At 44.9% G+C, this 24,954-nt stretch overlaps 1 protein-coding gene across 1 annotated transcript in view; it reads right to left on the minus strand.

The window, feature by feature from the left end:
- Positions 1 to 7,327: 7,327 nt before the first annotated feature.
- The window catches only part of srgap3 (SLIT-ROBO Rho GTPase activating protein 3), an 80,132-nt gene continuing 62,505 nt past the window's right edge, over positions 7,328 to 24,954 (minus strand). The window contains 11 exon segments of the mRNA XM_042089038.1: positions 7,328 to 12,113; positions 12,115 to 12,534; positions 14,081 to 14,393; positions 14,525 to 14,674; positions 15,865 to 16,045; positions 19,939 to 20,012; positions 20,274 to 20,501; positions 21,631 to 21,736; positions 22,980 to 23,114; positions 23,434 to 23,511; positions 24,410 to 24,470. Coding sequence (XP_041944972.1) covers positions 12,024 to 12,113; positions 12,115 to 12,534; positions 14,081 to 14,393; positions 14,525 to 14,674; positions 15,865 to 16,045; positions 19,939 to 20,012; positions 20,274 to 20,501; positions 21,631 to 21,736; positions 22,980 to 23,114; positions 23,434 to 23,511; positions 24,410 to 24,470 — 1,836 coding nt within the window. The 3' untranslated portion in view covers positions 7,328 to 12,023.

Raw genomic sequence — 24,954 nt, forward strand, 5'->3', positions numbered from 1 at the left:
GCAGAGGTTACAAGACTACGAGCTCTCCCACATACAGACAAATAAGTGGCTGACATTCGACTGTCAATCCACAAGGAGAGAAAAATAAACAAATTGAGAAATGGCACTGGCGGAATGTGAGACCAATTCAGGAAGAAGAAGAGAAACAAACAAATCATGCGATGTCTTGTGTATTCTCACTCAGGAGACCTTGGCTGTGGAAATATAAATACAAGATGTCGCTGCAGGCTGGATTTGTCTTTTTTTTCTCTCTGTCTCAGCCACAGCTGGTGCTGTTCTGATTCTCTGTGCTCTGATAAAGCACCAAATAAACCAACCATAACATGGCATTATTAACACAGTTTAAATATACAAACACCGCGGAGGCAGAAACGAGCGCCTTGTTACTCTGAGCATGTGGCGTCTAAAGTTCCTGGAGCAAACACAGTAAAACACTGTTGGATGCCCAAGTGTCAGACCGAAACACAAAGGTAAGCGGGCCGCTAAAGCCCCTGGCCAGCTGCCCTGCCAGCCTGAGCACTGAAGAATTTCTGAAGCAGAATGACTGAGAGGAAAGACACAAAAGATCAAGGATGATGCTCTAGAAAGAGTTTATGCCATGAAGATGAAAGGTCAATCTGATGAAAGAAAAGGAAAGACGAGGAAGGGAAAGAGAAAGAAATAGCGCTTCACATTTTGTCTGCCTTCAAAAAAAGATATCTTAAATCCACAGTATCTGGCACAAAAATGGATGAGCTTTCTCTGTTGTTATTGTCTTACTTAAATACTCCTAGGTCAGTAACTGCTGTCAACAATCAGATTATTTCATGCAACCCAGGAAAGGAGGACATTAACTGGAAGAACTGAAACATTCAGTGAAGGGTATAGCGTAAAAAACAAATTGTTTTGAAACCAGCCTTGTTTTGAAATGTCTGAGTTGGTGTCTATATGTGCTGAGTGACTTACACAGTTGCTGAATTATGCTGCTGCACGGGTATGTTTTCCTGCAGGGTCTTACCATTACACAACAAATTACTTAGACGTTTGTTTTCTTCCAATCAAGCAAATATGAGCTAGATGAGGTAGAGGATGTTGAAGGGAGGATTTAGAATCATGTTTCCTGCTCTGACATACAGCTAAGAAATTATGCACAATTATATGGTCCTTTATTTTGTTCACTAAATTGTCCACTATAAGAAAAGGTCAAATTGGGTATTCAGAGATTTCTTATACAACCTCCTGTTACAAGTGATTCCAGATTTTGTGTCTGACTGTTTTTAGCATTCTTGTGTGTCACATTGGAAGAAAGGCGTTAAGCATGGATGTGAGTGTGTGTTAATTTATTCTCAACATAATTATATAATTTCATACTAAGGTTAATAAGACAGCTGTTGAGTTAAAGTCATGTGAAGTGAAGTGACTTTCATATAGTTTAACTGAGTTTTGGTTTTGGACCTATGGCTAGTATGTATGATGAAAATTATATGCAAGCTTTGTATGATGGACAGTAAAAGACTGGCAAATCAACTTTAGATAACATCAGAGGAAAAGGAAAAATAATTTCATAAAATCCTCAAAAATGAAATATTAATGGTAAAAAGCACAAAATGAAATGAAATGTAATAAAACCACCAACAGGGGAAAACTGCAATATGGTCCTCCTTTAGTGTTTTGTTACAATATGACAAAATGAGTCCCAATAAAACACCCCATATTAAAGTGCACGTTTTCACCAACATAGTGCCATGGGAGCCGTGCACTATACCAACCTGGAAAGGTGGCCCATCTTTTGTAGGTTAAACACGATCTGATTTGGCAGCAGTCTGCATAACAGACATGTCTCTGGGGAGCGGCCGTCTGAGAGACGTGATCTGGATTTCACTTCCACGTTTTCTGCCATCTGGATTGTAAATGCTGCCCACCCGAGAGTTGCTGTGCCATGGTGATTTGCAGTCTGCAGTGGACGTGCCTGGACCCAAACAGGATGAGACGGTGCCTTTCTGGCACTGTGAGGAGCCTCACAGTAAATCGAAAGCTGATTGCTAGTCTGCAAAATCATACCGACCTGTCTTATTTTGTTTCCCCTTAAACGGCACATTTTTAATGGTGTGTAAGTCATTATAAAGACTTATTACTTCAGAGGAGATTGCCTCTCTCCCCTGACTTCCAAGTGCTGGGTAGGTTGATGGGTGAATGACAGACTCCTGGGATAGAGAGGGAACACTTTAAAAATCACATGAAAAAGATAGTCGTGCCAGCTGTGCCTGACCCCCTCCACTTGTCCATCAGGTCCCTGATAATAAAGTCTGTTTTCTGATGAGAAGAGTCGACTGCCTCAGTTCATACAGTAGGTGAACATGAGTATCACCACTCCTGGCCTCAGCTCGCTTCATGCTGCAGGTGCTCCATCATGTGGCCATCAGTGGAACTGCAGAGGGTTTCCTAAATCTGGCACTTTGGTTGGTATCTTGTGATTGATTGTGTTTGAAATTAGCCTGGCCTTTGCCTGCCTATGTACTTCCGCTCAATTTCTTTTCCCTAAAGTCAGAGAGCTTGGTTTCCAGGCTAGTTTGAAATGCCATTCCTCTGACATGACATTTCAGCTTAGATTGTGTCTTGTGGCAGGTATTATGTTCATTGTTTACATACTGTACTGCTCATGATCAGATATGTTCAGGTTTAAATGTTTCCATATACTACCATTCCAGCTCCTGTTTTGGTTGCTTTATCTTTTACTTGTATCTAAATGAGAGCCTTTTGGAACACTGCACTGTTATATCTGGATTCTTTTTGTCAGTTTAATTGATTGTGATCGATTACCTCTTTTCTTTGCTGGATTCTTTTGTCAGAGAATTGGATCACCACATCGACATTTTGGCAATCATCGCCCTATAAATTAATCTTAAATTGTAAGACAAATTGTTTGACAATAATTATAGGACTTCCCCCTAACAAGTCATTTAAAAAAAGATTGATAGTGCTATTCTACTAGCCTGGGTGATTCCCAGACTAACCTGTTAACAAATCTGAATTTGCTCTGTCTGGAAAGGAGCCCATTGATGTCCATTTCTGAATCACTAAAAAACCCATGAATGTGTATTTTTCTTTGGAATTTAGTAAACAACTGCATAACCTTATTTTACAAAAAAAAGATTTGCTGCACTTCTGAAACAACTTGGTAAGACTTTATAATGCACAAATTTTACTTTTCATTTTACTGCTGGTTATGCCTGTGGTAGAAAAAACGGCAAGTTCGGAAACAGGCATCAATGGGCTCCTTTCCAGACAGACCTGCAGGACAAATTCCATTTGGCTAACAGGTTCGTCTTGGTTCACTCCTTCTACTATTCTATATTGAATAAACCAATCACATGCAACCAGTGTTAAATTCTGATCTATCTATATTAATTAACTTCAGGGTTGGGTAGTAACTGATTACAAGTAGCCTAATCTTGATTACGTTATCAGATTACAAAACATACATAACTATAATCAGACCAGATTAGCCTACGTAAAAAAATGTATAATTAGATTATAGTTAAATTCTCGAAGATTACTTGATTACATTTTGTTTATGTGTTTTTGAATACATACAGGGATGGGTAAAAATACATCAGTAAGTAGTCTATTTTAAAATAAAATACCAAATAAACTATATCAAAATAAACCACAAAATACTTTTTGTATTTCGAAAACACTCAAAATACTTTTTTTCAAGGGGGCATGGAATCACTTTATAAATCAGCTTTTTTATCCCAAACATTTAGGCTATTAAAACTCGAATAAGGCTACATATGGAATATCACACACCAGAAATTTGAAAACGGTTCAATAGTTCTAAACAGGCAAAGCAGGGATGGATTACTGAACAGGCCTAACAGGCACAGGGGCCCAAGTGATCAGTGATCCCTGAAGCCCAAGCCTCTGCGTGAAGTGACTACTATGTTCTCCAGCACTGTTATCGGAATAGGGCACCTCAGTCAAATAACATAGGTTATGTTATGTGATATGCCTTAATAGGGCCCCTCAATCATATAGCTAGAGTGACCACCAACCAGAGGACTCTGAAAAGGAGGACAAGTTGTCTAGGAAGTGAGGACAAATTGGCCAAAATGAGGACACCCCCAATGTCTGCTTATAGGCCTATTCCAGTTGTGTAACTGTAGCTGGCTGGTATATCTATATGTTGTGTAAACTTCCTTCCCAACGCTTGTTGTGCTAATTGTGCCAGCAGCCTGGGCTTTTAGCTCGATTGTTAGCACGCTCGACTACACGCAATTTGTGTTTAAAAGGGGAAGTGGGGGCTACATGTGTACCACAGAGCTGCCAACTCTCACACATTGGCCGTGAAACTCACTCATTTCATTGGCTTCACATGCTCTCACGCCCCTGATTTCTCACGGTGAAGTGTCAAACTATACCTTTTTACTGGGGCACATGCCCCAATACTGAACTGCTGTGCCCCAGTAAAACCTCAAGTCCAGGTTCAACTAAATTGCTCACGGAGTAGGCCTACTCATTACACATATATCACACAGCATATCACGAGTGGAATCTAGGAACGAGCGGAATCTAAGCTTTCCAATCATATTAGCGCCAGGTTGCTGTGATAAATGGTTAGCGAGAAAATTAACATTGAACTTACATGAAATTTAATCGTATTTGCATTCTGCACACCCATTACTCTCTGTGAAATATCTCACAAACTCTTCACTCAAAACATGACAAACCCTATATCACAATAGACAGCAGACCTACCGAATACAAGGAAATTATAGTGTATTTTAATGTAAACTATTTATGTCAGTACATACATTTTCGTAAATTGCTTAGCCACAGAGTATCCCACTATCATGGTTCTTATTGCCAGATTCCAGACAATCCTACTTACACTTCCTTGCCTTCCTAGTGAAATTAATGCAAAAATATGAAGAAAAAAAAAGTAATGAGACACAATGTTTTTTCTTGATATAAAGCCTGACATATTAAGTCATATGCAAATATTATCACATCATACTTTCCCAGATATGGTTAGCCCAGGCTGTCCTGAAAAAGGAAGCTACAGCATAGATGGCCATTACAATGACCAAGATAACTAACTTACACTGTATCTTAGATTAACTATCTGAACAACACAGGTGACCACTTCTGCATATTTTCATGGAGTGCTGAAATGTACACTATTTTTGACCATTTCTGAAATGTGAAATTCAGCACATATGCTTTGTGGTTGTGAACTTATTGCAGTATCATCATAACTATTCCACCTGTGTGTGCATGGTTAAAATTCTGAAGTGCAAAATAGTTTAGGCTACAGCACAAATATGTCCATCCATAGATAAAAATAAGCAAGTGTAACCTCTGAATTTCTGTTCAAAGTGCACCAGATTGATGCATTAAAATGTTAGAATATACAAAAGTTTCTTCCGGGGGGAGCTCCCCCAGGTCCCGACAAGAACAATACATCAGAGCCGAGGAAACCCCTTTGGTCTTTGGCCACCAGTCCCCTCTTTTGTAGTAGTCCCCTTTTTTAGTAGATCCTTTGGTACCCCAATGTTAATTTAACTCTGGGACCCTGGTCCTTACACTGAGAACCACTGATGTACGGTAAATGGTATAATTTTGCTGTACTGTAATGATGCTGAATGAGCTGTGTACGTGGCAACGTGGTTTTGGTTGAAATAATTAGCAGGCTCTAGTTGCGCGCCTGCTCAAACTACACAACAAATCGGACAGACCTGATTCAAAGGTTTGTCGGATCCAACTGATTCTGGGCTGAAATCAGGTCAACATCACAGTGTCTGCTTGGCATAAGTCAGCACCAATTAGCTTCCATCATTCTGCACTTTTATGACATCACATAGATGTCTCACAGAGATTATTTTGCAGTATTTTTAAAACAAATAAAAATACAATAAAGTATTTTGATAGGAAATACATAGTAATTTTCTTTAACTCAATAAAATAGAAATTACAAAATACTATAGTAGCTTTACATCATGCAGTCAATATGCAGTGTAGTTAATAGTCGGAAAATTAATAGATAGGCCCAATTTGGAGTAAATGGACACGGAATGTAGAAGACACAATGTCAGTATTTTACCGATCAAGTAGGCCATCTTGCATCCCCAACACACACTCGTAAACACACAGTCAAGGGCCTTTTCAATACACTTTTTTCTCCATCAATTCGTCTGAAACAGACAAAAAGGGTGATGCTCCTACTTGTGAGAATAGCATTACATAATGCAATAGAAGGCATTCTGGGCGTGCATTGGCATTGTCAGACATGCTATTCAGTGTCAAAATTATCTTGATTGAGTGTATTTTTTATTCAATGTATTTCATTTTTCAGGTTTTTTTATTTTGAAGTAATCTGAAAGTATTCAGATTACATTACATTATTTTTGTAATTCAATGGATTACGTTACTGATTGCAAATATTGGCAAGTAGTCTGTGGGGCAGCCGTGGCCTACTGGTTAGCGCCTCAGACTTGTAACCGGAGGGTTGCCGGTTCAGACCACGACCAGTAGGCACGGCTGAAGTGCCCTTGAGCAAGGCACCTAACCCCTCACTGCTCCCCAAGCGCCGCTGTTGTTGCAGGCAGCTCACTGCCCCGGGATTAGTGTGTGCTTCACCTCACTGTGTGCTGAGGGTGTTCACTAATTCACGGATTGGGATAAATGCAGAGACCAAATTTCCCTCACGGGATCAAAAGAGCATATATACTTACTATACTTACTTATACTCAATAATACATTACATTTCAAAGTAATCTACTGTATCTGACCCAAGACTAATTAACTTTGGCCTGACTCTACCCACTTTGTGTGTCTGACTTATAGGCTATAACTCGCACCCACTGTGTTTATTTTCAGGTTACAGAGCCAGGACTGTGTAGGCACACTTACACTTTTTCAGTGTGTACATATAACAGACTACTAGTCAATCGTGAGAAGATCTCTGCTGAATGTGACAAAAGGGCATTGGCTGGGGGCGCTGTGGCGCAGCAGGCTACAGCGCCCGTACCATGTACGGGCCCAAGTGCCCACGGGGACCCAGGTTCAAATCTGACCTGCGGTCATATCCCGATCCCGCCCCATCTCTTTCTCCCTCCCACTTGCTTCTATCACTCTCCACTGTCCCGTCCAAAAAAAAAGCACAAAAAATATACTTTAAAAAAAAAAAAAAGTGTATTAGCTTAGAATCACTTACTATTTCTTAAAATAATACAGGGTCTATTCTTTCATCAGTCAGCCATTTGTTCAATATCATCATGTGTAGACCATCACAGAAGACATGCAGATTGATAAGCAACAGGAAGAGACAAGCTCATGTCACCTTCAATGGAGGGCAAAAAAGTAATTTGTATTTATTTAAACATCAGGATTCTTCACATCCAATCAGTGGCATGGTGTACATTTACATCACAGGGAATTCAACCACTCAGACACTCATTTCACAGACAGGTTCACTTGACACGAAAGGGCAAAAGAGTATGACAGAGATTCACAACCTATGCCACAGACAGCCAGCCAGTTTGGTCATGTGAGAGGTGAGCTCAGAAATCAAAAAAGAAAGAGCTTGGCATGTTAGCAAACATACAATACAACCTGTGTTAGCATACATTCCTAAACTCAAAACCTAAGACAGATATGATGCCTATTTCCGTAAGCACCACAGTAAGGGTGTGTCGAGTGCTTTTTGTAACCGTGCAAGTGGCAAGATCCTCAAACAGGCTCACCAAGCCTTTAATACTGCAATGCATTCACTAGGTAGAATAAGCATACTGCTAAGGATTGCAAAGCTCCACTGTGACACAGTCAGAGGTCTTAAGAGGCAGAAATGGAGAGAGGAGAGCGATTACGTCCACGAGACGGCAGGATTTTACGAAGGGCCTTGACACGATCCCTACAAAAATCCGAAAATATTAAAAATCATAAAATAATTCTAACTTTGTTGACAGCACAGGCAAGGTTTTAGGCTATTAAAATATCTTACTTCATACAGAGTTCATACAGAGGGCGGTCTCTGATTTAACAGTTAGTTTGGGAATGCACTTGATCATTACAGAGGCATGTACGATTATGAAAGAAAACATATTACTTCTCCAAAAAAATATGCAAGTCTGTAATCAACGAATGATGTGCACCAAAGGCACTTGTAAATGTCTAAATGATAAAAACAAATAGATCATGACGGAGACAGTTGGAATATGTCGATGGCTGAAGTCTGTGCTTTCCTTTTGGGCATGTGCAATCTTGTTAATGAAGAAAACAATACATGCATGCAAAGTTTGAAAAAGACAGGAATGATAAAAACTAAAATATCCAAAAGATAAAAAAAAAAAAAAAAACAGATTGACCTAATGTGGCTTCCTCCTGAGATGTCCCCCAAAGAGCCTGCCTTGTAAGCTACACGGAAATGATGATAAAGGGACTAGTACCTGCAGTGGCCTGCAGTGGGCGCTCATGTACCAGTCTGATATGCCATTCCAAGCTTCACTTGAATCCCCCATTGATTATCTTCCAAGCCACTAGAGGGCATTAGAACCTTCATTGGGCCACATGATCACAGCATCAAGGATGACTAGATAGGCATAATCACAGTCTTGCAATCCTCAGCAAGACTGTGATTTTTAGAAGAAAAAAAACCTTTCATAGAGAACCCAAGTGTAGCCTACACCTGTCAAAAAATAAAGAGGAAACGTGCTTTTGAAATTAAACCGCACCTGTTTCTGTTATATTTGGATCCATCAAGGCCCTACACATCATCAGCCGGATATCATTGACCTATTAGGTCTGAACATGCCTGTCTCTGTAAAAGAAGACATACTCTTCATGTGCTTGTGCGATTTTAAGAATAAAGGAGCACAAATCATTGTTACTAATAGTGGCAGTTGTTTGCACAAAGAGACATTTCTCCTCCTCTATAGTGACCATGCAGGTTATGAGTATGTGTTTGTATTGTCTAAGCGAGTTATCAGCAGAGATTACAGAAACTACAGGGAAGCCTTGGTGTCTATTCAACATGCTACCAGCAGGAGTGGCATTGGACATCTCGTTTTTTCAACATGATTCCTATTTATTGAGTATTTAATTCAGTGATTATGAGATGAGGAATGACACAGGGACGTGAACATCGGTTGATGTGTGACACTGCAAAAGAAAAAACAAAAACAAGGACTGTGCTCAGATCTGCTGAAGCAAGGCTGCCCGTTTGATCACATTTCGAAAGTAAACAAAACTATATTTTTCCAGCATTGTACTGTAAGTGGTAATACAGGCATAACATCTATGAGACCCCAACAAGCAAGAGGCTTCTGTGAAGCTGCCTGAAAGTGACATGCTAAATTAGGTGCCAGGCAGGGACCGTGTCCAAAGATCTCATTGGAGTCCATCTGATTGCATATCTGGGTCAATCAGGCAAATATTTCGTACATGAGTGAGTATTTCTCTCTATCCTATCAGTAGGCATAGACGGGCACCTCTGAGAAGAAGCTAGGATGACAGATTGGGGGCATGTGAAAGAGGCTCTGGCGGCATGGGGGTCAGGCCTTCCCGTCTGCGTAGGTGGACTTTTAAAAAAAAAAAAAAAAAAAACACGGCCCAGAAGAACCTCCACACCAGGTGGTCAGGCACTGTGAGTTCTCCGATCCATAACAATAGGCTCACTGGATGAGAGTTCACACTAGTGACGCGTGTGCACACGCACACACACACACACACACACACACACACACACACACACACACACACACACACACACACACACACACACACACAGACACACACCAAGAGGCAAGCCCATGAGAGTGTATCACTATCATACCAATCCTTGTTTACAGAGTGAGTGAGTGAGTGTGTGAGTGACTGGGTGAGTGAGCAGCAGTGCTGCTGCAATCCCGTGCTTTCCAAGACAGAGAGCATAAGATGGAGCCTCAGTGAGTAATTCTCTGGGTTGGAGAGGGCAGGGCATCACTTCAGCCTTTGTTAACATGATTCTATTAAAACACTCTTTAGCTGAAGACAAGGGCCCATATTGACAAAGTATTTCATCTGTTCACTAAGAGTACTCCTGGAATCGCATGAAAAGTTGTTAACAAAGAGTTTTCTGTTAAAACCTATTCACAAAGCTGCTGAGACCAACTTTTAGTAAAAAAATAAAAACGACAACTCCTAAGATAAGGCTACAGTAACAGTGATGGAATACACTATGGATTGGCACAGTATCTTTAGTTGATAAAATGCATCTGTATGATTACACATTTGCATAGTAAAGAGAGCAAGTAGCTTCATTTAATTTGATAAACAATACAATTTAAGCCCACATTTAGTTTACATGTTGACAATGGTTTTAGTTGTTGCTGGTGGCGTTATTCCATCCCTCTCAGGCTACACAGTTATTCCCTTGGGGTTCAGATCTCATGTAATTGACTTTGCATGAGCAAAACATTGTAATGTGGACATTTCAAAACACTGTGTCGGGGAATGGTACAAACTGCTACTTTCCAATCTGTTGTTAATTGGTCTTAGTGAGTTAGGAGTCCTATCGACTACTTCTAAACTCATAGATTTATGATGGTACTTTCAGCACAAAAATGCTGTCCTAAAGTTAAGATTGACACATCCATTATTTTTAGGAGTTACTCCTAAATTCGCCAGTTAGGAGCTACATTTAACCTTAAAATTCTTTGTGAATACGGGCCCAGATCTATCATGACTTCATCAAATGAATGAATAATCTACTGACATACAGTAAATCACAGAGTAGGGTTCGCTTTTAGTCTGTTTCACCGTCCAAGAATAAAGAGTGTGATTCCAATTTTGATGATATTGGATGATGAATGAAGAAAAATGTAATGAACCTTTTTAATGATACTGTACATGACGAACATTGTGTGTGTGTGCATTAGTGGTTAATGCATTACTGGAATACTCTGAAATGCGATGCAGAATGTGTGGGATGAGCTCTACTCCAAATCATTTTCTGTGGCCCATTCATGCAGAAATGGGGGAGAGAAAACAGATCAGGAATTGTTTTTCCATCTATGGTTTGCTGGTTGCTTGGTGGTGGGTTGTTTGCCTGCTCTATGGGAAAAATCCCATTGTCATGTCCTTGCCTGGTCTGTCTTAGACTATACAAGATTAACACTTAAAAAATCTACTCAGGAGTTACTGTATATACAAGTTAAACTACACAATTATTTTTATACCACAGGTTTCTTACAATTAGTTGGTATATGGTTTCAGTTTTCTGCATCTCATACATTATGTTTACAACTTGGCTATGTATTGTAATTACTTAGTTGAACATCCCTTATACTACAAACAAAAGGCATTACAATTTCAAGTACAGGAAGTCTCTATGTACAGGTACAGCTCAAAGGCAAGATGCCGTTTTGGTCACAGTCTTTGAGAAGTCTGGTAGTCTAAATGTACATTTATAATCCAGTTTAGGAGAGCAGGACTGCCTCAGAACTTCCCTTCAAACCAGGGGGAGCTAATTTGTCCCCCCGTCATGGAGAGAGATCTCTGGATAACCAGTGCAGGAGGAAAAAAAAATTACTAATGCCATAACAATATATTGCTCTATAAACAGTCAACAAAAGGTCTAGAGGAATGGGACCTAGCCAAATATACTGAATTTATTAATGGAATTATTTCTGAGGTAAAATTAAAGGTGTCTAAAGGAAGGTAGGAAAACAAAAACAGGCATGTCTTTTTCCACCTCTATTATGTTTCACCTGTGCTTCATGAATCTCTGTTAGAATGTGAGCATTTTTCAGCTTCTCCACAGGGTTGGTCACCATGGCAACCCATGTTCACCTTCAGAAGGAGGAGAATTTTAGTGGAGAGAGGGAGAGAAGGGCTAATTATAACTTTGAGGAAAAACCTGACAGAGGACCAAGAACTCTTTTGCTTCCTTTTGCAATTTCATTCTTCCCTCTTGTCAGAGGAACAGCATCAGGCTTCCGGTGGCCAGATGCAGCAGCCGTTCGCCAGGCCTCCAGGACGGGGCAGACCCCTAACCAGTCTGGCCACTACATAGTGCCCGACTTATCATTGGCGGCGGCCGTGTTAGCGTTAGCGTTAGCATTGGCGCTGCTGTTGGGGAAGATCTTCTCGGTGGGGGGTGACGGCGGGGCTGCCCACCCCAGAGGAGCTTGAGCTACTGGAGCGGTGTCCCGGTCCCGGCTGGCCCTGCCCCGGTTGGTGGTGGTGGCGGTGGTGGTGGTGGTGCGGTTGCTGTGGTGGCGCGGGGCGCTGGGGTCTCATGGGTGGCGGGCGCAACTGGGACCCGGCCAGGCGGGCCGAGAGCGCCGGCTTGAAGGTGGTCATCATCTCGCTGCTGGAGCCGCTGCAGCTGCGGCGCATGGCGGCGTCCGGGTCGCGGATGACGATGGTGTGCAGAGGGCTGCCCGGCTCCGAGCTGGCCGGGTTCTTGAGCGGCTCCAGCGTGTCCAGCACCACGTCCGGCGCCTGCTTGGCCGTGTTCTGGCGCTCCAGCTCACGGAGCTCGTGCAGCGCTGTGTTCATGGTCTTCTCTATGTCCTGTGAGTAGACACACATGACAGACTGAAAAGAGAAGCATTCCATAAGAGATCTCGAACAAATGGGTCATGTACACCAAACAGGACTGCACTTTTGAGGGATCCTTCAGCATATTTAAAAGCAATATTTCTGACTCGTTTGCAACGGCCATTGATACCGCATGCGCTAATGAAGTGTTTACTGCAGCACTAATGAAGGACTCTTCAAAGAAGATGCTCCGGAGTGCTTAATTAAGATGGTACCGTTACTGGATCATTATGGTCAAATGCTTGGGCATTTAGGACACAACATTTGAGCTCTCGGCAAAACAGACAAAAACCTCCAATATTTCTGCACATGGATTCTGAGGATTACAAAATTCTCTATATTTCTGAAAAAAAAAAAAAGATCCAACCCAAACTGACCGTTACTGTCAGCCTACAGAATAGAGTTAACAGCTTTAAGGGTTGAGTGGTATTTGGTGCCTCAAGTTTCTCCTTTGAAAATGTTCTTCTCAAAGCCACAGTTTTTCCCCCCGTGACATTTACCCAGCACCACAGACAGCCCTCAGACTCACAAAGGGGCCCCTGGCTCTGGGCAAACAAAGACCAGCTTGCCCACTTACGGCACCTCCACTGACTGACCAACTATTAAGCAAATGCCCTTTGGATCCAGACATCCAGATAAAACCATCTGATGACAGATGGACAACGCAAATATATAAACACACACAACACTACACACACACACACACACACACACACTACACAGAACCCCCCTCACACACACACACACACAAATACAGCAATTATTATACAGCAATACAGACTTCATTTTTAGCAGTTAGTTTGAACGCAAATGTGTGCCATGCTGAGAATAGAGTCCTCAGTGGGTTGTTTGTGTGGTCGTAACTCTGCCACCTCTTTACAGCACACGTCGTCACCAGAGTACATTAGCCAACAGAGATGACAGCGTGCACTATTATTGCAAAGGCCATTTGGCCCTCTGTGTCATCACTTTTATTATGATCGCTGGGTGCGACCGAGAGAAATGAGTGCCTCAGCCTGGACCCAGACATATCCATATGCATTAATGGGATCCTGGGCTTTGTGGAGGACAGAGAGAGAGTGAGAAGTGCTGCACAGATCCATTCACTGATGGGCTATTACCTACCAGAGGAATACAGGAACACCAGCTGCCATAGAAAGAGCCTCTGAGGGCTTTTTGTTTCTGTTCTGAATGGACCGTACCTGGGATCACTCCTACTCCATGAATGATTTAATTCCCACATTAATGCTTGAAACAGAGTAACCTTGCACTTCACCCATTGTAAGAGGCAATGCTGGAGCAGTGCACAGTTAGAATATGAAATAGAAATGGAATAAAAGTGGTTTGAGTTGAATCAGAGAGAATGGGAAAGATAAGGACTGGCCTCAGCACCACTGAGCAGAGTCTGACCCAAACAAACTTCTTTTAGGCCGAGTTGAACTCACTTGGGCCCATATCTCTGTGTGAAGAGAAATCTGGATGATGTGCAGTGCGTGAAGTGTCTATGGGAGCTAGTTACCTCAGCCAAGGCCTCGGCCTCCAGGGACTTGTGGTCTCCGAGGCTGCTGTGGCGTGTGGCCCCGGGGACGGGCCTGAGCGGGTGACCCTCCGGGTAGGTCTTCCTGTCCGGGTAGTTGATGCTGCCGGCACTGCCGAACGTGCCCAGACGCCTCTTCTCTGGGCTCTCGATGCGCCCGCGGCTCACAGCCACCTTGTGGGGGCTGCTGGGACAGGCGGCAGCGCGCGGGGGAGTGTCCGTGCCTCTCGGGGGACTATGGGTCTCACCACTACGGCGGCGAGGTATCGCTGCCCCGTCCGAGCGCAGCCGCACCCTGCAAGTCAGAGTAACGGTCAGCAGAGCACAGCACCGTGACAACGACGGACAACAAAACGTCTGCTCACATCTCTACCGCTGCTTAGCGGTCAGTTCAAAACGTATCCAAAAGCAGCACAGCAAACTCACCGTCCCATAACGCCACCGAAGGGGTACTCTGGGTTGTGTTCACAGGGAGACTGCAGGTCATTTTTGGACGAACTCTTGTCGTCCAACACTGGCCCACTGCTGGCCTCACTGTCAGCCTTCTGACTGAGGTTGTCTGAGAACGCATCATCTCTGTGAGACACAAAAAACAAACAAACAAACAAACAAACAAACAAACAAACAGTCAAACAAAGAAAACAGGAATGGCGGAGATGCACCAGAGATGGCACTGAGCAGACTACTAATGCCCCCTCCCAAAATGCAGCAAATCAATTGAGCCATGAATTCCATGAATTCCAATTTGAGCTTTATTACCTAATTTGAGCTTCAGAAAGAAACCCAGCTGCGCCCCTGGGCCTTTTAATGTCCTGTCTGGGGCCACACAATGTCTTAATCTGACAGAACTCACATCCACGCTGTCTGTCAGACATTAAGAGCCTCAAATAATCCATTTTCTGCCTCTTCCTTTCCTCCATTAGGAGCAATTATGCAGAGACCTGTGTCTGTGACTCACCTACCATATAAACTCATTCATCAAGAAGACACTACTTAAATTCTATCAGTAATTAAAATCAGAGACATCTGTATGTAGGATGTGAAATCAAATAATGGAAAGTAATTTGCCTTTGTTCTACTTTTGACTTAAATTATGCCACTGATGATCTTGCTTGATATGCAAGATATGCCCCCATATACACACACACACACACACACACACACACACACACACACACACACACACACACACACACACACACACACAACCTATGACAAATTCACAGCTGCCAAAAGCACACTTCTGAAGCTGAGCCTGGGCCAATTGCAGTGGAAAACATTAATGGGCTGCATGGTATGCAAATACACAGCAGAGAATTAGGCCAAGATCAGTCAGTGGAGCAGCCATGAATTATGCATGGCGGCGTTTAGGAGGGCCTCATTACGGACGGATCTGACGAGCGGCGGGGGTGATCAGATCAAGGTTGTGTGCCGAGGTACTTAAGCCTGCTCTTCCGTTAGCCCAGCGACACAGAGCCCCAATGCGCTCCTCCTGCCCTGCTGGCCTGTAATGGTGCTAATGTGTAGGATTGAGAAGGTCAGCTGTCCAACAGACTGATATATTTTTCTCCGTCCTGTTGATGTTATTGACGGTGTTTACATTCTAATCCGCATTAATTCACTTGCGCCGAGGCCCTTATCTAAAGCGTGCGCTGAACTCTCACACGCTGAACTCTCACTTGTACAGTACTTAACGGATGAGAGGATATCCCTGCTGGATACGCTGCAACAGGGCTCAGTCAGACAGGAGATGGCCATGTACTCACAGGTCCTGCACCACGATGTACTGGTGTGGGATGAGGCCGTCGACGCCATTGTGCCGACCCTCCCACCAGTCCTCCGAAGCGCGGTGGTACAGCAGCAGCGACGCCCCCTTCTTGAAGGACAGTTCCCGCGGGGTGCGACCCGTGTAGTCAAACTTGGCAATGGCTTCAATCTGCTCTACTTCTGCATGTGACAGAAATAGTGTCATAGAGAGAGAGAGAGAGAGAGAAAAAAAGAGAGAGAAAAAAAAAAAAAGAGGAGAGAGAGAGAGAGAGAGAGAGAGAGAGAGAGAGAGAGAGAGAGAGCGCAATATTAAAGCCATGACATTGTGTTTTATGAGGATATCTGTTCTCGGTGTGTTTCCAGGGAGAGGCTCTAATGCCAGCCTTGTCTGCTGGCTAAGTGCTGAAACAGATACAGGCTACTGTACATAAACAGCTGTGATTGTTATGGTTATTTGAGTGGTTAAGATGGTAATGATGCCATACAGTATACCATCTAGGAATGCATTTGTGTATACGTGTATGTGTGTATGTACTGTATGTGTGTGTGTGTGTGTAAAGTCTTTGACAAATACAGTGCTTTAATGCCTAGTTTCAAGCACACTGGGACAAAAAGTGTGTGTGTTAGACGTGTGTCTGAGTAGAACACACCAGTGCATTGACCTAAACAGTGCCAAGACCCTTAACAAAAGGACGAAGACATGGAAGGAAACCTCTGAATGCATACAGTACAAAAGCAATCAGGTGGGCAGTGAAAAGGCTTTCTGTATGATTGTAATCTTGAGAGGTCCTTGCACGTCGGTCATGAAAGAGTATAAAGAACTCTCTCTCTCTCTCTCTCTCTCTCTCTCTCTCTCTCTCTCTCTCTCTCTCTCTCTCTCTCTCTCTCTCTCTCTCTCTCTCTCTCTCTCTCTCTCTCTCTCTCTCTCTCTCTCTCTCTCTCTCTCTCTCTCTCTCTGATTGATTGATTGGAGGGTGCATTCAGCACCTCTCCCAGCCTGCACAGTGAATGAGTGGCCCATGTTTACATGTGAGGTCAGGACACACTGCTCCATCTGCAGCTTATCCACCAGGGGAGACAGCAGGACGCAGCCGCAGGGCTGGGGTCAGTGGGGACCGCTGGCTAGAGCCGCCACCCCAGGGACTCCTGTGCTTAGACCCACAGGGGGAGACAGGGAAGAGTGCCAAAGATGCATGTCTGGCGCACAACACACACACACACTCACACACACACACACACACACACACACACACACACACACACACACACACACACACACACACACACACACACACACACACACACACACACACACACACACACACACACCTTCCCTGGGGCTCCACATCATCATTGTCACACAAGAGCGGGTGATGTGACCCAGTAATAGGAAGCATCACAGCTGATGCCAAAACAACTCAAAGCATCAAATCAAAGCCTGCATGCAGAGAGTGCTGGCGGGGGTGGGGGGGGACGTAGCCTGAGCAATCCACTCCCTCAGATGAGCCAGCAGGACGCCAGGCGAGCAGGACAGGGGACCGAGCAGGACAGGGACCCGGGCAGGTCCACCGGGCCCCTCTGACTGGTGTCTGGAGGGCCGGGGGCTACAGACGCAGCCACGCCTCAGCGTCTCCCACTGTCAGACGGCAGGGGTCAGTCTGGGTTAATTAGATGGACGGCCTAAATCGTCCAGCAGCGGGATATCTCCATGGCCACCACTGAGCCCAATCAAGGTCATTAAGAGCTCCATCCGGGGGTGAAATTACAGGGTGGTGCTCTAACACAGACAGCCAATAAGGAAGAGAGACAGAGAGCAAAAGAGAGAGAGGAACAAAGGTAGATGGAGAGAATATCCCACAGACATACATTATGTCACATATCCCATCAACAGAAGAGAAGCCTGTCTATAAAGCACACCACAGACATACAGTACAGTATGTCACATACCCCGTCTACAGAAGAGATGTCCGTCTATACAGCACACCACAGACATACAGTAGGTCACATACCCCATCTACAGAAGACAAGCCTGTCTATAAAGCACACCACAGCCATACAGTACAGTATGTCACATACCCCGTCTACAGAAGAGATGTCCGTCTATACAGCACACCACAGACATACAGTATGTCACATACCCCGTCTACAGAAGACAAGCCTGTCTATAAAGCACACCACAGACATACAGTATGTCACATACCCTGTCTACAGAAGACAAGCCTGTCTATAAAGCACACCACAGACATACAGTATGTCACATACCCCGTCTACAGAAGACAAGCCTGTCTATAAAGCACACCACAGACATACAGTATGTCACATACCCCGTCTACAGAAGACAAGCCTGTCTATAAACACACCACTCATAATAAGGTCTTAGGCTTTATCTTCTACAGACTGGCCACTCAGACGTTATCAGTGGTTATAACATACATCCTGCGTTATCACACTGTAATAGCACGCCTCAGGATATAAGAGATTAAATGCGAGACCTATAATCAGGCTCATAAATGGCTATTCAAGTCTTGGGTTCTGATGGGCACAGAAGTCAGGCGCACAAATCAGGCATGTGATTCTTTCATTTCTGTGTCAGAGAGTGGTGCTGTTGCTGTGGCAACGCCCGATTGCAGAGAGCCAGGACAGTCAAGGCCACGTGACTTGACTTTGCCCTCCGAGAGCTCCGATTAAAGGGTGGGGAATTCTCCACAGGCCCCCCAGCACTGGGGCTGAGACAGGCCTCCCGCCCAACTTGGGTCCCAGTGACCAGGGAACAGTGTCGGCCCAAATTAGTGACCCACCAGAGCATCCCCATTCTCTTCGCCCTCACAGGCGCTGGCAGGAGAGGGTCACTTCAGAGCCGGGTGACCGCAGAAGAGATGGGATCACCGCGTTAACTCTCATTGGGGGGGGGGGGGGGGGGGGGGGGGGGGTCGAGCGCAATTAGTCGGTCAGAGGGTGGCGAGGACACGGGAACAGGCACCACAAAGAGGGAGGGCTCTCAGGCTGGACTCACTACACTGCACTGCCTTCACACAAAGAGGAGGACAGGCAGGGAGTCTGGGTGGAAATACTCTTAAAAAAAACTAAAGGCTGGTGAAAGGCTGATAATACCAGAGAGAGAGAGAAAAAGAGTGTGAGAGAGAGGAGAGAGAGTGAGAGAGAGAGAAAGAGAAAGAGAGATGGCCAACAATGTGTTTCTGGGCTCTTGCTAGACGAGAGCCTTTGCAAGGCCTGGGCTGTCACAACCCATTAGGAATCTTCCTCATTATCTGCCAGTGAATAAGGTCAGCCAGCGCTGACGGGAGAACCATCTGGGCAGATGAAGAGACCGCTCCTCCAGCCCAGTGAGCAGCCCAAAACATCAGCCGCGGCCGCACACAAAACCGGCCGTCCATCCTGAACTTCAGAATCAACCATGTACTGTACATCTCAAAATGCGCACCGAGACAGCTCCGTGTCATTGGCTGCTTACCGCGGTGGCATATCCGCTGCGGTCAGCGCTACAGCCTCGTCATGCTGCGCTGATGTTTGTCATCGTCGTCTGTGAAGAGTGTATGCGCCTTAACTGAATGGCTCATTTCATGAATTATATTGTCTATATATATCAAGCCGCTGGGCCACCCGCGGCCAAAGTGCTGACTACTGCGTCGGATCAGAATGACACGGTGCCCAGGCGCAGTGGCCAGTGCTGCAGAGCTCAGCAACGCTGCCAAGAGAGCGAAAGGGTGAGAGAACAGCCGCGCGCGCGGCGGAGATTCAAAACACGGCCTCTAGTTGCCAAGCAGCCCAAAAGATTATTTTCTTTTTGGGAGTTCTTATCAGCACAACTGCAAACATGGCTGGGACGCACAGGAGAGAACAGATGGAGAGAAATAGAAAACAGCACAGAGACGTTTTTCTTTTTTTTTTCGATTGAACGGCTGAATTATCATGAGGGGTTCTGTTCAAAATGGTGTGATGCCTGAGTGGCTGTTGTTCTCCAGTGCGTCTGCTCTCTTCCCCCAGACATAAACAGTCACAGAGGAAAAAACACTCCCAGTATTGGAAACATGTGGGGAGGCTGCGCCACTCACCATCATCACTGGTGTGGGGCTCAGTGCCGTTGTCTGCCTCATCGATGGTCCCGGGCTCGCTGTGGGGGCTATCACTGCAGAGGTACAGGGAGAGCCAAAAACATTCTCTATGAGGAAATAGAAGGCCTAATGACTCCAATAATGATGATAATGACAATTACTGACAAACTAGCTACTTTGCATCTCTTTTTTATTATGTGCTAAAAGTACCAGAGATTGGATGTCTACAAACTGCCTCTTACAACACCCATAAAACGAACCACAACCTGCTGCCATTGCACTGCATGTAGTGTCTTTGGTCTGTGTTGCCATGCAACAGCCTGTGCCCCGCTCACCAGTACTCCTCTCCTCCGGTCATGCACTTCTCATAGAGCGGACCGTCCAGCTCGCGCGGGCTGGGGAAGATGAGCTCGTTGTGGATTATGATGGTCTTGATGACCTCATTGACTTGGGCCTGGCACGCTACGGGGTCTTGGCCGTCCGGGATGGGCATGAGGGTTGGGCCGAAGCAGATGGCCAGGTTGTAGGGGTCCATCATGTTCTCGTCACTGTACTGGGACAGGCTGGACGGAGGAGGGAGGGGGAGGGGGGAGGAGAAAAGGACGGTGTTTAATCCCAACAGACTGTAACCACACCTTCTGTACAAAAGACCTTAAAAGCTCCCTCTACTAGTCTCTGTAGTAGCAGACTCTGTGGAGTAACTCAAACTCTGTGAAAACATGTTCCCAAAGCTAGTGAGCGTAATCTTAAGATAAGTCATATCTGCCTGTGACATCGCAGAGTTTGGGCTGGTGTTTCCCTGTAAGCCGACGACATACTGACTTCTCCACTCGGTTAGAATATCGCTCCACATCCCCCAAATCAGGAAATCCTGGTAACACATGTAAGTTCAGCAGGCCTGCGTTTACCATATCCGCATTAAGCCCTCACATTCATCATGTGCACAGCATCCTGTGCTCAGCCCAGCTCTGCGCCCATAACTCCTCCATACAAGAAAAAAAAACATAATCAAAGCTAAAGCCTGCTGACCCACTGAGAGCGAGCGAGCGAGCGAGCGAGAAAGAGAAAGAGAGAGAGAGAGATGTATAAAGCTCTGCTTCTGGCAAAGGTACAAATTCCTGTAGTGAAGGGTGAAGGGTGAAGGGAGGGAAGAGGGGGTTTGAGTTAAAAAAAAAAAATCACAAGAGTAAAAACTCTGGCTATGAAATAAACTTCTTTGTTCTAAAGGGGATCTGGGCAATGGTGGCATCAATAACAGTCCAATAAAATAGGACAGGTATATTACTTCAGAGAGATGAGTTTCAGCACTCATAAATAACGTTTAAAGTGGGGCTGACAGATGGCGTAATAAATTAGATGTGAACAGTGGGACCATTCGACGACTCTTTGTAAATGAATGTGTCTATGGCTGCGAGGGCTTGCTGTGATTTCCAAGCCCATTCTGATTTACTAGACAACAGGCATGTTGTTTTTTATCCGTCTCCAGCCAGATCCTGACAACTATGGCAAGCTAATCATTTCAGAGCAAAGAACCCTGCTGGCATGAGAGTTTGCAGTTAGTGCATACACACATACTGTACACACCACCATACAGACACACACACACACACACACTGTTTGTTTCTGGATCGTTCAAATCAAAAGGGTGCCATGCTGGGGGTTGTGGCACAATAGGAGGCTCTCCACACTCACTGATTGAGGAATGCGAACAGGTATCTCATGACGATGATCACGGTACGAGGAAGAGTCACGATGATCTGCTGAATGTGATGAGCTCTTTCAGCTGAAGACTCCAGTTCTGGAACATAGAACAATGTGAGGGGTTAGAAAGCAAATTCATTACAGCGTCACAAATGACTGAGCTGTGCTCCATCTTGAAAATATTAGCATGAAAACACAGGCAAAACATCAGAAAAGAGGACCGAAGTAAACAAATGGACAACAACAAAAATATTTTTCCTGTCTGAAACTGGACACTACTGTTAGTGAAGTGAAATGAATGAATTATCATGGCAAGATTTGATTCACTGCAGCCTCTAACAAAAGCCTTACATCTTCCCCAAGACTTACACATTGTTCCAATACAATACAAACCAGCCTCACGAGGTGCCATTAGTTATGGTTTGTCAAAACCACTTGGGAGTTTCATCAACATTTTCCAATCACATGAAAGACAGGGGAGGAGAGAAAGTGGAGAGAGACTGAAAGAAAGACGGAGTCAAGGGCGCTGCAGCTGGCGCTTGCAAGAGGCTACAACGTCTTTCACAGACCTGAGTGCCGACAAAAGCCCTGATGTGGCCCCCTTCCCACCGCCACAATCACCTCTCTGTTAAATCACGGGCAGAGAGCCGTGGCGTGGCGATTGTTTCCATGTGGCGCACTCCACGCTCCGCCCCGCCCCACGAAAAAAAAAGCCCTTCCTAATGTCCTGTAAAGCTCCGGTGGCATGTGATACACATCTCCGCGCAGGGGCACGGCTCAAGTAAACTGCAGGAACTGCGCCAAAGCCTCTCCGCCTCTCCACTTACCTTCCCTTGAAACCTTTAGCCCACTGAGGAATGCCCCACCAGGCCTGATCTACTGGGCCTCTCCCTTTAGCCTCACTCTACAGGGGGCGCCGCTAATAGCTTGTGCCGCTAACCTGTGGCAAAGGCCAGAGAGGAGGCGATGCCACGCCGGAGACTTTGGAGAACTGGGGCACGGCCACCCCATGGGCATTCTTTTTTTTTTTAGGTAGAGCGTCTCACCCGAGAGCCGGATGGATCATTCTTCATTAGCCGGGAGTCGCAAGTTCTCTCCCTCAGGAAGCTGGCGCTCCTATTTGCTCAGCAGGGGCTAGAGGCAGGCAGTGATGCAGCGCTCCATCACCCTCCGTCAGCCTCCCTCCATCTGGAGCCCCTGATAAGAGCTGGGCCAGATGGGCCTGGGAGCAGAGACACCACTGAATCCAGGCCAGTGGCCTGCCTGTGCACCTGGCTCACTGAAGCACCCCCCCCCCCCCACACACACACACACAGCCCAGTGCTGCGGTCATGACTTACTGACGGTGGAGATCAGGTCCAAGAAGCGCTCCTTGGGGAAAAGGGGGTTCTCCAGGCCCCTGAAGTACAGCTTCAAGACCCCAGCCGCAGAGTTGATATCGTGGTCGTTCTGGTCGTCGATCAGGGGGTCCTCACCTGAGAATGTGGCAACATGTGGACTGAGTTAGGGGAGATCTTTCAGCTGGTGGTCCTAATCACTGTGCGGATCTGTAAACACCATTAGGAAAGGCTCGGCCAGGACGTGTGGTTTACATTTGACAAGAGACAGGCTAAAACAAGATGTCTAACACAACCCATTCAATGACATAACTTTTGCCCTGATAGATCATTTTTGATATTTGAGGATGTATACGTTTTTCTCCCTCAGCAGGAAAACAAAAGAACAATATACTAAATGACGCGCGCGCACACACACGCACGCACACGCACACGCACACGCACACACAAAACTGACCTCTCTCAAATGAATTCTTAATATCATTAACTTCGACCTGAGATCCTGGGACTCGGAATATGCCTTGTTGTTGCAAGCCTGAAAGCAGAGAAACATGATCCTCGGGTCAGAAGAAAGCTGCCATTACGCTGACAGCAGAATGCCTCAGTACATGAAAGCCAACACAAAAGGCACAGCACAGAAGAGAGAGTGTGTAATCTAGCCATAAAGAGACTTCGTTTTCCCCCTTTTTCAGAAAAACTCCTCCACACCCACCCCCCCCGTCTGCTGGACTCATATGGTCTTTGTTAGAGTGGTCCTAATCAGGTTCTGGACTTTCATTAGAGCCGGGGCTGTGGGTGGAAATACAAAAGCCTGGGGGCTTACATGAATGAAATCACATATGATGGTCGAGAAGACCAAAGCAGTCAGTGGTCTAAATAAAAAAAAACACTGCAGCTGAAGTCCCTACTGAAGAAATGTAGTCTTAGATCTGTTATCTTTTCCTCCCTTTAAACTTAGAGACAAAGACACAAATATAAAATGGATGTTCTGCCCTAGTGGCTAAATAAAAATCATTTATTTGATTACAGCAGCTTAATTTGAATCTGCTGTTCAGCTTGATGCTAGAGTGAGGAAAAGCTAAAGAAAAGTGCACACAGCAAAGGCACAGCTAAATATTTACACACTGGCAACTCCGTGCCTGGAACACATTACAGAGGCATTCCCATAAAAGCCATCTGTTGGAGGGACGAGTTTCACACCAAGCCCCTCAGGAGGAACAAACCCCAGAACTACAGAGCCATTGGAACAGATGAGTATGCATTTAAACTAGCCACACTGATGCCTGATCAATTTGTAACTCGTCATAGCATAAACATTCCATAACTGATTTCAATACAGACAGTTGACTCTGAAACAATGCTTTTGAATGACATTCAAGAGATATTTCAAAGTCTTCACAAGACAAAAACAAATAAATTAAAGAATAAATTACCATATAGGTTGATGTAGCGGATGCAGCTCTCAACAACCAATGGAATGGGTTGACCGGAATCCTGAAAAGGAAATCATTTCCATGTCCAGTAAATGACAAAGCCCATAATTACAACATCTTCACTTTGAAGACCTTGCCAGGAATAGTTACATGGTCTCCATGTCAATCCCGCTCCATCCATTATCACAGTAAAGAGATCAGTTCAGGCACATTGTTTAGTAAAGCAAAGCAAAGCATTAAGTTGTTATCAAAGTCACCTACACACCACACCAGTGTATTAAGTGATAGCAGTGAGTGAGAAGGTTTTATATGAATTACATGGCGTCATTACAAAAAAATAGAACATTAAGGCGGCATCATTATTGATGGTCCCTTATTGGAGCTTGCTATCTGGCAAGAGAGAAAGGCCGTTCACACTCTCATTAGTACCATTGGTGAGGGGAAGAAGAAATCAAATTGTGTGCTAAAAGTGATAACAGACCCCATCCCCTATATGTCTGTATATGGCATCTCTCCCTCCCCACCCCTGCTGGTAGTACCTGGTT

This window comes from Alosa sapidissima, chromosome 4, assembly GCF_018492685.1.
Source record: "Alosa sapidissima isolate fAloSap1 chromosome 4, fAloSap1.pri, whole genome shotgun sequence".
In the NCBI taxonomy this organism is placed as follows: Eukaryota; Metazoa; Chordata; class Actinopteri; order Clupeiformes; family Clupeidae; genus Alosa; species Alosa sapidissima.